Here is a 14,967-nt window from a genome sequence, read left to right as displayed (position 1 = left end):
AATAAGTGAATTAAATAAACTGCATAAACTAGCAGCTCCAGTACAGTGTTTAGTAACAGTACTACCAATGGGCACCCTTGTCATCCTGTTCATGACTTTAATTGGAATGTCTCTATATTTCCCCATTTAGTTTGAAGTTGGATTTGGGGCTAACTCAATGTATTATCTCATGTTAAATAAGTATCTATTTCCATTGTATTGAATATTTTTATCTGAAATGGTTATTGAATTTTAGCAAATGTGCTCTTTTTATAAAAGACAGTAAAATTATTTTTCAAAAACTCTTTACACATTTGAAAGCATTTAAATATTTTAGTTCAACAAATGAAATACAGAAAAGCAATAGCTATAAAACTGTGCAGATGCTAATTTAAACAATAACAGAAAGTGCTTTAAGTTACAGTATTTAAACTTCACTATTTAAATTTCATTCATTACATTGGTATAATATCTCATCTCAGTATCTACAATTTTGACAAATGCTTGAAAAGCTTTTTGTTCAGAAACAGATGCTGGTCTGACAGAAACACATTTGAAAATATTCTTTTTCTGGTCATAGTTTCCAACACACCTATGAACTCGGCCTCTAATCAGTCTTGGAAGTTCACGATCCTGTTTTTAAAAAGATAAATATCAATAGTCATCTATTACTTCATCTAAATTTTAACTGTTTGAAACCATATGGCCAACTAAATATGAAACACCCAAAATTCTATAACTCTCTTACCTGATTTAGGGCCCCACTGCTTACAAAACCATGACAGCTTGTTGGTGACAGGATGTAAGCTGACAAGATCCTTGCATCTGAGGGGGCTAGCAGGGCTGGCCCCCATCCCAAAGATTTCCCTGACTTGTTTGGATGGCGATTATCAGTAGAATGAAAGTAATCTTTGTAGTATGAGAGCAACCTTTTATGTCTTGCCAAGAAGTCTGTAATTATCTACTGAGATTTATTGTACTAAGAATTAGTCTTTCGGCTCTATCTCTCCTTTAGAGATTAAGAGGAACAAAGAAATACACTCCTCTTGGCAGACCTCCTAATTAGTGTTTTGTGTATAAAAAGCATTGCGCAGTTAATAAACTTGCTACAGTCGGTCAATGGCTACTTGTAGTTCTCCGGATCCCACTTTCCTAAATTTCTTTCTTTTCTCACTTCCCACCTCCCTACCTCAGCCCGGTTCAACCGTCAGGCTGGCCCTGGCAGCAGCTGGGCATATATGAGTGCCCTGTCACAGAGGAAAGACCTTTACTTGGGTAGGGCTTCTTACAAGCTAGCGAACTGCTATTCCTTAAAAGACTGAATAATTCTCAATGTAAAGGCACATGAATTATTCACTTCTATAAGACTGCCAGAGTTCTACTTTCAGTTGATGGCAGAAAGGTAGTTCATACCAACTCTCCAACTAAGAACTAGAATAGCAGGATGAAATACTTAAAAATCTCCTCGTAAATTTCAGAGAGATACCAAGACAATGAGGAATTACAGACTCTATCTGGGAAAGAGAGGAGTCCAGAATGAAGCCTGATATTTGGGGATGCTTTCCCTTTGAGGTATCTGTCAATCAAGGCAGTGAGAGTCTAAGAAACTGAGCAGAGCTTTTGACAGGCTCATAGTGCTAGGAGGAAAAAAAAATAGAATCGGAGGCTCGTAAGAGAAAGAGATTCTGGTAACCATCCCATCCCACCCCAGGCTTAGAATTGGGAACCAAAAGACTATGCCTTAATGGGACTAACAAACCAGAAAAAGATCATTCAGCATCAAAGCCTCTTAATTATGAGTAAATTTAAACTATTATGGGATTGCTTTCACTAAATTGTCATAAAAAGCATTAATTGTAAGGAAAGATGTTGATTATTGCTAAAGGAGCCATATTAAAGTGAAGAATTTCTGTTCCTCAAAAGCCACCATTAAAAGTTAAAAAGCAAACCATAAAATATGAGAAAATATTTGCAATATACATAATGGATAAAGAACTTGTACCAAGAATAGTATTTTTTTAAATCTCCTATAAATCAGTAACAAAAAGACAAATAACTCAATAGAAAAAAGAACATGAGCCTAGCTGATTTGGCTCAGTAGAGCTACAGCCTGCAGGCCAAAGGTTTGATTCCAGTCAAGGGCAGGCTCCTCCCTGGCCCGTGCCCTAGTCAGGGCACATGCAGGAGGCAGCCAATCGATGTGTTTCTCTCACACTGATGTTTATCTCTCTCATCCACTCTCCCTAAATATCAATGGAAAAATATACTCGGGTGAGAGTTAACAACATCAACAAAAAAAAAGAAAGAGACACGAGGCCTGAACAGGCTTTACAAAAGAAGATACCTAATTGGCCAGTAAGTTGTATAAGATGCTCAACTTCACTAGTCACTGGGAACTGTAGAGAAATGCAATAGCACTAAACACTCACTAGAACAGCTAAAATAAAGAAGACTAGCGTACTAAGTGTTGAAAATAATGAAAGAAATTACACTCACCTACACTGATTGTAAGTGTGTAAATTGGCACAACCCTTTGGAAAATTCTTTAGCAGAAAATACTGTATTAGATCACACACATGCACTATAATGCATCAATTTTACTCCTAGGTATTATATATATTCAACAGAAATGCATGCATATGCACAAGAGACATATACAAAAATGTTCATAGAACATTACTCATAATAGCAAGAACTCTGGAAATAACCAGATGGAAAACTAACTCATGGTATATTCAGACAACAAAACATTGTACATATAAATATAAATAATTGAACTATAGCTACATACAAAAATAAAGATGAATATTCAGTGAAAGAAGTCAGACATAAAAGAAAACATACCATATGATACTAATTATATAAAGCTTTAAAAGAGGCAGAATTAACTTATGATATTAAAAGTTAGGAGACAGGAGGTAGTGAACGGGAGGAAGCACAAGGATGCATGGAGTAATCGCAATGTTCTATTTCTTAACCTGGTAATGTTCACTTGTGATGCAACACAGAATTATACAGTTATGAGTTATGCACTTTGTTGTATAAAGTTTTTATTTATAAAAGTCATAAGACTAGAGAATAATAAACGCTCAAGATATTTTAGAAATTAATAACCTGATAATATAATACTTTTCTTGATCATCTACTATGTGTTAGAAATGCTATACACTCATGTGTTATTATCTAATCTCCAAAGCAACCTTTCAAAGTATAAATTTGTCTCATTTTACAAATAAAACAACTGAAGCTCAGAAAGTTTAAGTAGCCTACTCAAGGTCATAAAGCTAGTAAATGGTGAAATAAAAACTAGAATCCATGTCTGATTTCAGAATTAGTCAATTTCAGAATTAATGCCAAATTCACAAAGTATGTAAGTCATATAAGGCCTCCAAACTTCGTCACCCCATTCTCCATCACCAAGCCTCTTCCTTATATCCCAGCCCACTCTTGCCTTCCCCCAACCTCAGGACTACTACTACCCTTACCCCCATCACTTACTAACTCTACACTCTGATAACTATAAACTACTTGCAGTTTCTTATACAATCCAGGCTCTCCCTTAGCTCCTTGTCTTTGAATATTCTGCTCTCTCAACTTAGCATGCTTTCCTTCCTACCTCTCCTCTCCCCCAAACACACATTGGTTATTTAGTCCTTAAATATATATATAAAAAAAGGTTATTACATTTTCAAATATCTTCCTGATCTTCCTATCTACTTTTATAGCACCTTGCACATATCTCTAGCATACCACTTATCATACCACAATGTAACATTTATATAACCATCTTTTACTGAGATTATAATCTCTTTGAAAGAGTCATTTACTATTCATATCCCAATTTGTATATGTTGCATCTAGCACAGGGCCAGGCACATAGTAGGCTCTCCATATTAAACAAATAATTTCAAAATCATAACTAAAACCAAACAAAATGTTGAAAGTACAACTAAAATGTTAACATCATTTCTATTGCAATGAATTACAGTCTACATTTGTATGTTTTGTTGGCATAGGCTTTGCAAAGAATACTCAAATACTCACTATTTCATAAAATACACAAGGCTGAGTATTTTTCCCATCTCTCAAAAGAAAAGTCTTTGAATAATATGGTCCAGGTGTAACAGCTGAATCGAGAACACCTACGTAACATTAAAGAAGGGGAGAGGGGAATCATTGATGGTAAAATGCAAATAAAATTTAACAAAGAGAAGTTGATATTTAAATAACTACTCCCATACCAACTCTCTCATAGTTTTATTTATACAACAATAAAGAAGACATTTAATGAAGAAAATGTATTTCTGAAACTGTTTTACTCTAAGGGAAAGAAAATTTCTGGCCTTCTCCAACTTAGGAACAAGTTATATGCCAAAGTTCATTCAACTGACAATAGCTGGTCATCTGAACCTTTTTTTTAGAATGTATTCTATAAAGTGGCTAAATCCTCAGATCGTTCTATTACATAATAATGAAATACACATATATAACTAATAAGCATCATGGTTTAATGAAAAAAATAAACATTGAATTAGAATCAAAAGGCATGCATTTGAGTCCCAGTTCTTCAGCTTACTAAATTGAGCAAATTGTTTTAAACTCTTTCAAATTTGTCTCATCTTATAAAATGCAAATAATAATTGTTTGTCTCAAGAAAGTATCAAATGAGAGCATTAATTATTCCTTTAACAGCCACTTACTGAAAACTGATAGTGAACATTTGTTATTTTGAGGTCAACCTCCATTTCCCCTATTAGTACATAGATTTTTTCTTTGGAAAACCTCTCCTATGCCATTCTTAGCCATATAATTTGAATGGAATTTGGCCCCAACCCCAGATGCAGGAGTGAGTTGAGATGGACTTAAACCAATTAGTGTATCCCATTTCCCCAGCTTCAGAGTACAGACAGGGTTTAGGTGGTGGACTTGATACCAGCCAGAAAATTATATGCAAAGGGTCATATTCTAGCTTCTGGAAAAGAGCAACCAAATGAAATCATCAAGAATGTGACACTGTGGTATAAGGATGGGTGGTATAAACAACTTTGATAAGCATCTTAATGTCAAAAGGAAAGAGTCAGAAGCTGTTGAACAGGTCACATTTGGAGCTCTAAGATAAAGACAATATTATGGCAGGACAGAAAATGGCTAAATCCAAAACCATAATACTGGCTGAAAATGCAAGCTGTGTATTTTAAAACACAAAAAGAAATTAAAAGTCCACATAAATTTATGAAATCAGATGTATATAGTAATATTATAAAAGCATGGACAGGAAAGATACCACAGTGATTATCTCTAGATTAGAAGAAAAATGGATAGAAGTTTCAAATCTATTATATAAATGGGTAAGTAGATATTCTCTATATTTTTCTGTATGTTTAGAATATTTCATAATTTAAATTAAATGTTTACTTAAACTACTGAAAGAAGTATGTTCTGAATCTCTACTTTTACTTGTTTATCTCTTCATTCTAGCTAAAATCAAATTCCAAAAACACTCTATAAAACTCTTCCCCTTTTAAATATTAATTTAGAAAACATTAATTATAAGGTATTCATATCAGTAAAGGTTTCTTTACAAAGGTTCTTTCAGAGTATTTAAAATATGATTTAATTTATATACAAAATTACTACTGGATTTAGACAATTATAATAAAAATAACACTAGATTAAGAATAAGGAACTTAGATTTTAAATCAATTTTTGCTGTTGACTAGCTTTGTGATTTTAGTCAAGTCTATTTTATTTGCCCCATTTCCTCACAAACTTTAAGGGTTGAATTAAATTACTTGTAATAATCTTTTCAGTTTTAACATTATAAATCAGAAGAATACTACATAAATAAGCAAATACATCTAAAGTCACAAATCAATGACAGACCCAGGAATTGAAAAAAAAGCCTAATTAACTAAAATCTCCTTTTGCAAAATGTTTTTTCTTTAAGATCTTTTAGGTATTCCTATTGACATTTAACACTATTATCTAAGAGTATTACTTAAATATTTTTGAAGTATTATACTTACCCAATATTTCAAAAAGAAGTACAGTTTTGGGGGCATGTTCACGCCAGTACTTCATGCTTTCAATAACTGCTGATATAATTCTTAAAGAATTATCTTTTTCCTTAAGTTTTAACTGATACAATGAGGCATCCTTTAGAAAACATAAAATGATAGCATTAGAAACACATTTCTTATTTTCCATCACACTCTTCAATTTCTTTGTAAGGGTTCCTGACATTTATAACAGGCACATGTGTAAAATATGTAAAAGAATTATTGAAAATGTTAATGCAGTTACTCCATAAATTAAAGGCATCATTATCACTTTATAGGAGGAGAAACTGGAAACTGGAGACAATCAAGAAGAGAATTAAGCTGAACCCGGTTTGGCTCAGTGGATAGAGCGTCGGCCTGCGAACTGAAGGGTCCCAGGTTCAATTCCGGTCAAGGACATGTACCTTGGTTGCGGGTACATTCCCAGTAGGAGGTGTGCAAGAGGCAGCTGATCGATAATTCTCTTTCATCGATGTTTCCAGCTCTCTATCCCTCTCTCTTCCTCTCTGTAAAAAATCAATAAGATATTTTTTTTAAAAAAGAAGAGAATTATTTATATGGGCATCAATTGATGCATTCATTTGTTGAATATTTTTTAAAATATTGTGTACCAGACGTGTGATAAATATAGGTGAAAAGAACATAATTCCTTTCCTTAATGTTCTCATACTCTAGGAGGGGAATCATTCATTCATTCGCTCACTCAAAAAGTATATATTGGTACTATTCTGTGCCAAACATAGGTAATGAAGAAACAACAGTGAACAAAACAGACAATATATACCCTCACAGATTTTGACATCCAGTGGGAAATTCAGAAAATAATAAATATATCATAGAATTTCAGGAATTGATATATCTTATACATTTGAAAAACAGGATAAAAAACATAAAAGAGACAGATAATTATTTTAAATAGGTTGTTGAGTGAGAACTGTGGGAATAGCAAGTGTAAAGGATGGAATGTGTTTGACATTTTTAAAGATCAACTAAGAATACTATGTGTTAAGATACTAATTTTCAAGGAATGGTGATGGCACTTCCCTTTATGAGGGCAAGGCATATCTAAGAACACTTGAAGGGACATTGTTTTCCAACTATAATTACCTTTCCTCCCTCTCCCCCTCTTAACTAAGGTATGAATATCTCCTATAGAGGAGTACAGCAATAATGAGCTACTTTTATTAAGGTCACTCTGTTGTATCATTCTTATATACAAGGAAACCTAAGGTTAAGAACCACTATGAAACATGCTATTTTAGTCATATTTCCAAGAGGGAAAAAGAATTTTCTTCAGATGGCTTACTGAAAAGACTTCTCACAGACATGTGGGCAAAACAAACGTAAGGCACTTAAGCACTCAAAAACCACTCCTGGGCTAAAAGGACAAGGGAAGGAAATAAAATTAGCAAACCTATGAAAGCTAGACTCATGAAGGGGCTATATGATGCAGGGACACACTACTACCTGTAACACTACATTTAAGTAGGAAGATCATAGAAAAACCCAACCTCTCTCCTGAACCTTTCATGTCCTGCCAGTGACTCCCACTGGCTGACCCTAACAGAAGTCAGTTAAGGGATCCTAGGATGATGCACTATGTAGTACAATTCAGCCTTCCAGAGCACAGAGAAGGACACAGGGTAAACAATCCATTGGGCCAGGAGGCAAGGGAGGAAAGATAGCAAACCAGCTACTGGTAAAACATTTGCAAAGAACAATAACAGTAAAGAATGGAAACAGAAAGTAAGGCTGAAGGAAGTACAGATATAGGAAGAACATAAGCCAAAGCAGAGTCGTATTATCCTGTATATCATGTTTAAAAAATTGTGAATATCTGAAAATGGCAAGTGCATTGGAGAATTAGTAAATATGAAACAAGAGGTTAGAGATAAAATAAAACCAGATTATAGAGCGAAGGTCAGCAAACTATGGCTTGTAGTCCATATATAACCTGCTGTGTTTTTGTAAATTTTTATTGGAACATGCCACACTCATCCATTTATGTATTGTTTATGACTGCTTTTAAGCTACAATGGCAGAGTTGAGTGGCACAGCTGAGTAGTTACAAGAGAGACCATATGGCCCATAAACCAACAATATTTACCCTCTGGCCCTTTACAGAAAAAGTTTGCTAATCCTTGTTACTTTGAGGAGAGCTTGGAGAACTTTTGCAAGCAATGGATAAATTGTCATCATCTCAATATTTAGTACACAGTGAAATTCAGAACCTAGTAGGACACTCTAAAACAACTATGAAAAAGAGCAGCCGTTCACAACCTCTATGAAAATATTTTAGAAACTAACATTCATTCACTCCAATTGAACTGCATGCCATGAGATTGATTTTAAATGTTCTTATCTCTATAATTTTCTAAATACTTTTTTATCTCATTTTTTACAGGTAAATACAAAAATGTAAATAACTCATATTTAAAAGCTTACCTTCAGAGCGTTTTCTACTGGAATGTCACCTAACATTTTTTTCTTGAATTGATTTTGTTGGATATTGGGCTTAAATGCCTGTAATGTACTGTTTTTTTCTAGACTTCTCATTGTAGAGCCAGGAATTTTTGAGGAATGTGTTGGTCTGAGTACTTCACATTCTCTTTGGTAAGATAAGTTAGGAAGTTGAGATACTTTTAACTCTTTTTGTTGTTGTACTCCGAAACTCATTGAAGAAGAATTTATTCCATCATTTGCCGCTAGGTTTGTTCTTTTGCACTGAGGCCTAAAATCATTTCTATCCCAAGTTTTGAAGCTGGTATTTTTGTTGTCATCTCTGTAGCTGTAATAGTTTTTTAAAAAATTAGTATTAGTTGTTGTTTCCATTTACATTTTCTTAATTTAAAAATTAATAATTAATTCTTATTTCTGAACTAGAGGCCCCGTGCACGGATTTGTGCACCAATGAGGTCCCTCAGGCCAGCCTGCTGGGGAGAGACCACAGGAAGTTGGCCAGCCAGGGAAAGACCGTGGGAGGGCTCCAGGGCATGTCCAGCCCATCTCTCCCAGTCCTGATCAGCCAAACCCCAGCAGCAAGCTAACCTACCAGTCTGAGTGTCTGCCCCCTGGTGGTTATTGGACATCATAGCAACTGATCAAATGGTCAAACAAATGGTTGGACACTTAGCATATTAGGCTTTTATTATATAGGATTGGGTGACTGTCCAGATTACAACTTGTTACCTAATTCTCTGTCTAATGCCTATCACAATAAACTTTCTCCTAGCACCTGCAGCTAAAACTATGCCTCCAAAAACAATCTCAAAACCATTAATAGGCCTAGTTTCAAGCCCTAATCCTGAAGAAAGTAACTGAATGATCTTGAGAAAATTAGCATGATAATAAAATAAAAACTCATTATTTAAAAGTGAAAATATTGTTTTGATGTATTAACAACTTTATTAAGTTTCCCCTTTCTTAAATATTATATATTTAATAAAAGTCATGGTAATATTAACTTCATAAGGTTGTTGTCAGAATTAAAATAGCATATCAAAGCACTAAACAATTACCAATAATGATATGTTTGATGCTCTTTTTCTAATACTTTGTTTCCCAAATTATTTCCTCCAGTAGTTGCCACTTACCCAAGAATACTAAAATCCAACCTAAAAAGTAATCCATGTCCTTTTTTTTATTCATTTTTTCACAATATTTAGGCATTGAACTTAATTTTTATGGCAATGACCATCTTCCTTGATGGCCTCATTTCTTGAGCTCTACCACTGCAGATGCATATGAATTTCAGTCTCCGTCTTTCTTTCTTATTACATTCTATTTATCTTACTAGGTAGGATAAGATTGGGCATTCTATTTGGTTCTCAATTTCTAAATATATTCAACATTATGACACAGTTATTTCTGACTCTTTGCCTATTTTCAATTAGATCACTAATAATCCATAGAAAAATCATAAATTCATAGTGATAAATATTGGCAGAAATTTCCTTTCAACATGAAGAAATCTCTGGAAATATAATCACTACCAATTTTACCTAAAGTCTTTTTAACTTCTTTTATAAAATGTAGCTAATAATTGCTGTAGTTGTAGTTAAACAGAGAAATTTCCTAAATGTAATTCTGTCTAAGAAAGGAGGAAAAGATAAAGAAGAGAGGGAGAGGAGAAGGAATAGAAAAAGAAAGAAATCTTAAGTAGACTCACCTCCAACCACTCTTGCTCCTTTCAGTGTTTGGCTGAATTGACTTAGGCAAAGAATCTTGACTTCTCAAAGGATGAGAAACTGAATGTGGTATTTGCCTTTTGAGAAAACATATCTTATTAAATACTAATAGTTTATTTCAAAATTTAAAAATGTAAAATATACATAGAAGAATAACATCAGTCAGTAACAGACACACATTCATTGATGTATATGTTTCCACATACCCTGTGTTGACTGTTTTCGTTAAAGAAGGCAACTCTGGATTCATTGCTTCCCAGGCCCAATCTCAAAAGATATAACAGAGAGAAAATTATTTCCTCCAGTAGTTGGAAAAAAATAGATAGCATTTAAAAAATAATAATTCATACTTATTTGACAGTTGAAAGCTTGAAGAAAAGAACTTAAAGATATGAAGTTGTTCTTCAGCAGCACTTTGTTGAGGAATCTCTCACAGCCTGCCCTATTAATTTTTATAGATGTCTTTCTCCCCCACTGTGTTTTATGCAAAAGCAATAGGTTTATCTGTATCTTTTCTGCAATCAATCCCAGTATAGTACCTTGTACTGTGTAACATGAATTCAATGTAATAAATGTTTAACTTTTTTATTCCAACCCACAGCAAAAAATACATAACTCAGAACATATATGTATGTGTAGAGTGCATGTGTGTGTGGGGGGGGGTTGAAAGAACATAAAATTTCACCAATTCTTATTCTTACTATGTGTGATACACTCTGGTATTTCCTATTCTACTCTACTCTCTTCTATTTCTTTCTAAGGTTGATTGTTTCCCAACCAATCTTTCAAAATGTCAAAAACAATGATATAGTCTTCTCTCTTACCTAATATGAGAATCTTATATCTCTGACAGTTATCCTGGTCAGAGCCTGTAGAGTTCAGTATTTAGGAGGATACAAATTTCTCTATGGAGCAGCTCTAATTATTGTTAATGTAAGGTCAACATTATGCTACTTATAAAAATATTTTAACTGGTGGATAATTTTTTATTTTTGTTAATCCTTACCCGAGAATATTTTTCCATTAATTTTTAGAGAGAATCAAAGGAAAGGGGAGATGAAGAAGTAGACATCTATTGGTTGCCTCCCACACACACCCTGACTGGGTCTGGGGATCGAGCCTGCAATCAAGGTATAAGCCTTTGACCAGGAATCAAACCAGAGATCCTTCAGTGTACAGGCCAATGCTCTATCTGTTGAGCCAAACCAGCTAGGGTCAGAATTTTTTAAATGACAAAGAATAACCAGAATGTCCATTTATGCATAGTCATATGAATATTTTATCCATAAAAATTGGAAAATATGAAATTCTTACTTCAAATCCCTTAAATGTTGAATAATATAAATTTATCAGTAGATTAAGGTCTATGGTTGAACACTGGATAAAATTAACAATACAGGTATTGAGAAAGAGAGAAATTGATCTTAAAATTCTAGTTGCATAAGAGTCTATTATTTTTTAAGAAAAATGTAAACGTATATAACCTGCATGCACCAAGTATATTTCAGAATGTCTTTCTGTCCATGCCTTCTTTCCAAAGATAAGTAAAAAGTCAGTATAGTTTAAAACCTCCCAAGGTCTAGAATTTGAATCAAGAGATACAGAAGGAGATCAATATGGGCTCTGAGAAATAGACGTAAAGGGTTATGTTAATTCTCAGCAAGGGCAACTTAGTTAATATACTTGTTGAAACTATAAGGAAGCCAACAAAATAAAGATAAAAATGCTATAAGAGAGAAAAAGACTGAGGCTAAGCACTAGAAATTCCTGGGCTTCTATCCTTCCTAAGGTCTATTTTTTCTAATTCTTCCTGTGTTCCTATGCACATTTTATTCTTGAGGCAACTTGAGTTTCTTCATTTGTTAGCACCAAATGTCTAAATCACAATATCCATATGTATCATGAAAAAGAAAATAAAATTATTTACAATATAGGTTACCATTTCATTAAAACAAAGGCTCCAGATCTAAGATAATCCATTTAAAATTCTAAGCTATCCTTATAGACAAGGAAACTCAAACTACTATACTGGAATGTTCAGGAAGAGCCAAGTAATCTCTATATTTGGATAATGGAAAGAAGAAAAACATAAAATAGAAATGGTAGTTTTCTATAATCCTAGTTCTTATTTTCTAAAAGTTTGCAACTAGCCCTTACTGGTTTGACTCAGTGGGTAGAGCATCAGCCTGCGGACTAAAGGGTCACAGGTTCGATTCCAGTTAGGGGCATGTACCTTGGTTGCAGACACATCCCCAGTGTGGGGAGGGAGGATGCAGGAGGCAACTGAATGATGTTTCTCTCTCATCGATGTTTTTAACTATCCCTCTCCCTTCCTCTCTGTAAAAAATCAATAGAAATATATTATTAAAAAAAATAAAAGTTTGCAACTTATTTTCTTACCTGTTGGTAAAGGAGGAAAATCATAACTGTCAGAAGTAGTACTGATACCTGGATCATTTTTAAGTGGATTAGAAGTTAATGGCTGTCTAGTCCTCTTTTTCTGATTGAACAAAGGTACAGGCAAACAGCCTAAATTGAATGGTCCAATAAATTAGTATATAATAGGAAAATAGATTGTTATAGAATACTTTGTCTACTTCTATATGTTAATTGTATATTTATTATAAACATATTTTATACCTTTTATTGATTCTTACATTCTTTTTAAGATCCTAAATAGTCTCATTTGTTTCTCTAAAATCTCCTTTTTTTAAATTTTCAATTACAGCTTACATTCAACTCTATTAGCTTCAGGTGTCAGTGTGCAGCATAGTAATTAGACAATCATATATTTTATCCAGTAATCCTCCTGATATCTCAAGTAGCCAGCTGGCACCATACATAAAATTAAAATATTGACTATTTCCCTATACTGTATTTTACATCCCTGTGACTGTTTTGTAACTACCAATTGGTACTTCTTAATCCCTTCACCTTTTTACCTGGTTCCCCTAAACTCCCTTTCTTCTGGCAACCATCAGTCTGTTCTCTGAATCAATGAGTCTGCTTCTATTTTGTAAAAATTCCTTTCTTATTCTAGATTAACACTGCCTTATTTCCTCCTATGCTTACCTATTACCATATCAACTAGAAGGGACCTTTCAGGTACAAAAGGAGTAAGGGAGAACCAGACATTAACCCATGTTTTCAAAAACCCCAACCACTCTTTGGACTATGGTAGCATACTGTTTAGCGCCATGGGTCTCAAACTTTAGTGTGACTAAGATTTCGTTGGAATTGTGCTTAACATACCAGTTCCTAGACCCTACTCTCATAGATTTTATTTCAATAGATTTAGTTTGGAAGCCAAAACACTGAAATTTTAACAAGCACTCCAGGTATCTGTAATGCATATTTTCTGTGGATTATTTTGACAATGCTTTAGACTCTAAGGCTTAGAGTGATAATATCCAAACACTACCCCCATATCCTCCAGATAAAAGACCTGGGATCTCAAGTCAAGCCAAAAGTCAGAATTTATAAACAGTAAAACTAGAAGAGATCTCAGAGGAAAATATGTCATAAAAGTTTGCACACTACCACAGGGGGAGAACCTAGATACAACCCAAGCTTCCTCAATCTCAATTTACATATCTTGTCGCTATACCATACTCTGGCTGGTCCATCAAAACTTATACTATAGGAGAATACAGATTCTGCGATAACTCATTAAATGATATGGGCTCTGGCATCAGACTTCCTGGGTTTGGATACAACCTCAAAGTAGAGTTGAATTACATACAACTTCAAAGTATAAACTTGGGCAATTTTCTTAAACTCATTATGCCAATAGGACATACTGAGAGGTGGGATGATATAATGATTAAGAATATGAACTCTAGAGCCGTATTTCAAGGTTCAAAGCCTGGTTCTGCCACTTCCTAAGTCACTTTTTAACAACCTCTTTGTGCTTTAGTTTTCACCTGGAAAACAAGGATGGCAATGCCCATCTCACATTGATTGGTGTAAGGATTAAATATTTTACTACATATAACAAAATGTCTAGAAATGTCTGTAGTACATTCACAATAAATAATAGCTATTGTTATCTTCATTGCCCATTATCATCATTTCCCTGGTTCTCTTCATTCTTATCCTCTAGTCAGTGTTTCCCAAACTTTTGACATAAGTGTACCCCTTCTATAATTTTCGTAACGCTGAGTACCCCTGGTACTCATGAGAACATAGAATTAGGAGCAGCTAAAGCACTGTGCAGTGCATATCCCCACCAAACTCTTCCAATACCCCTGGAGGTATGTGTACCGCACTTTGGGAAACACTGCAACTAATAAATCAGGAAGCAGAAATGGTAAGAAAAGCTTTTAGGGAGACAGCAGTGCTTCTGGAAGTACTTTAAATAAATCATAAATACAAATAAAAACAAAACTCAAGCATGTAGGGTTTGTAGGAAGACCACTCATAAATCTAGGGAAGTATGATTTTACTGCCACTTCTGCCACTAAATATTTTGCCTCAAATTATTTTATTTCCTCGGACCTAAAGAGTAAAGAGGCTAGACTACAAGTTCATTTTTTTTAAATTCCTCCAAAATGCTCCATCTATATATTACACAAGCTTTACATGGTATATACAAAATATAGAAAATTTAAAAATAAAAGTTGCTCATACCTGCTGTACTTCGGGTTGAATTTTCATTTAGGTTTCTCTTCATTTCCGTCAATATCAAAGTCTATGCCTTTTTCTTTAGCACATGAAGTTATTGGACTAAACCTTCAAAGAAA

The 14,967-nt window shown here is 34.1% G+C and overlaps 1 protein-coding gene across 1 annotated transcript; it reads right to left on the bottom strand.

The window, feature by feature from the left end:
- Window positions 1–288: 288 nt before the first annotated feature.
- SPATA22 (spermatogenesis associated 22) lies at window positions 289–14,967 on the bottom strand. Its single transcript, XM_036408579.1, has 8 exons — window positions 14,855–14,967; window positions 12,626–12,754; window positions 10,432–10,492; window positions 10,207–10,302; window positions 8,484–8,826; window positions 6,006–6,135; window positions 4,024–4,121; window positions 289–612 (listed from the first exon to the last, which is right to left on the bottom strand). Exons 1-8 carry the CDS (start codon window positions 14,895–14,897, stop codon window positions 421–423), a joined length of 1,092 nt encoding a protein of 363 aa, XP_036264472.1. The 5' UTR covers window positions 14,898–14,967; the 3' UTR covers window positions 289–420.

The sequence above is a fragment of the Pipistrellus kuhlii genome, unplaced genomic scaffold, assembly GCF_014108245.1.
Source record: "Pipistrellus kuhlii isolate mPipKuh1 unplaced genomic scaffold, mPipKuh1.p scaffold_m20_p_39, whole genome shotgun sequence".
Classification (NCBI taxonomy): domain Eukaryota; kingdom Metazoa; phylum Chordata; class Mammalia; order Chiroptera; family Vespertilionidae; genus Pipistrellus; species Pipistrellus kuhlii.
Note: the sequence above shows the minus strand (reverse complement) of the source record. Positions and strands in the feature narration are given on the sequence as shown.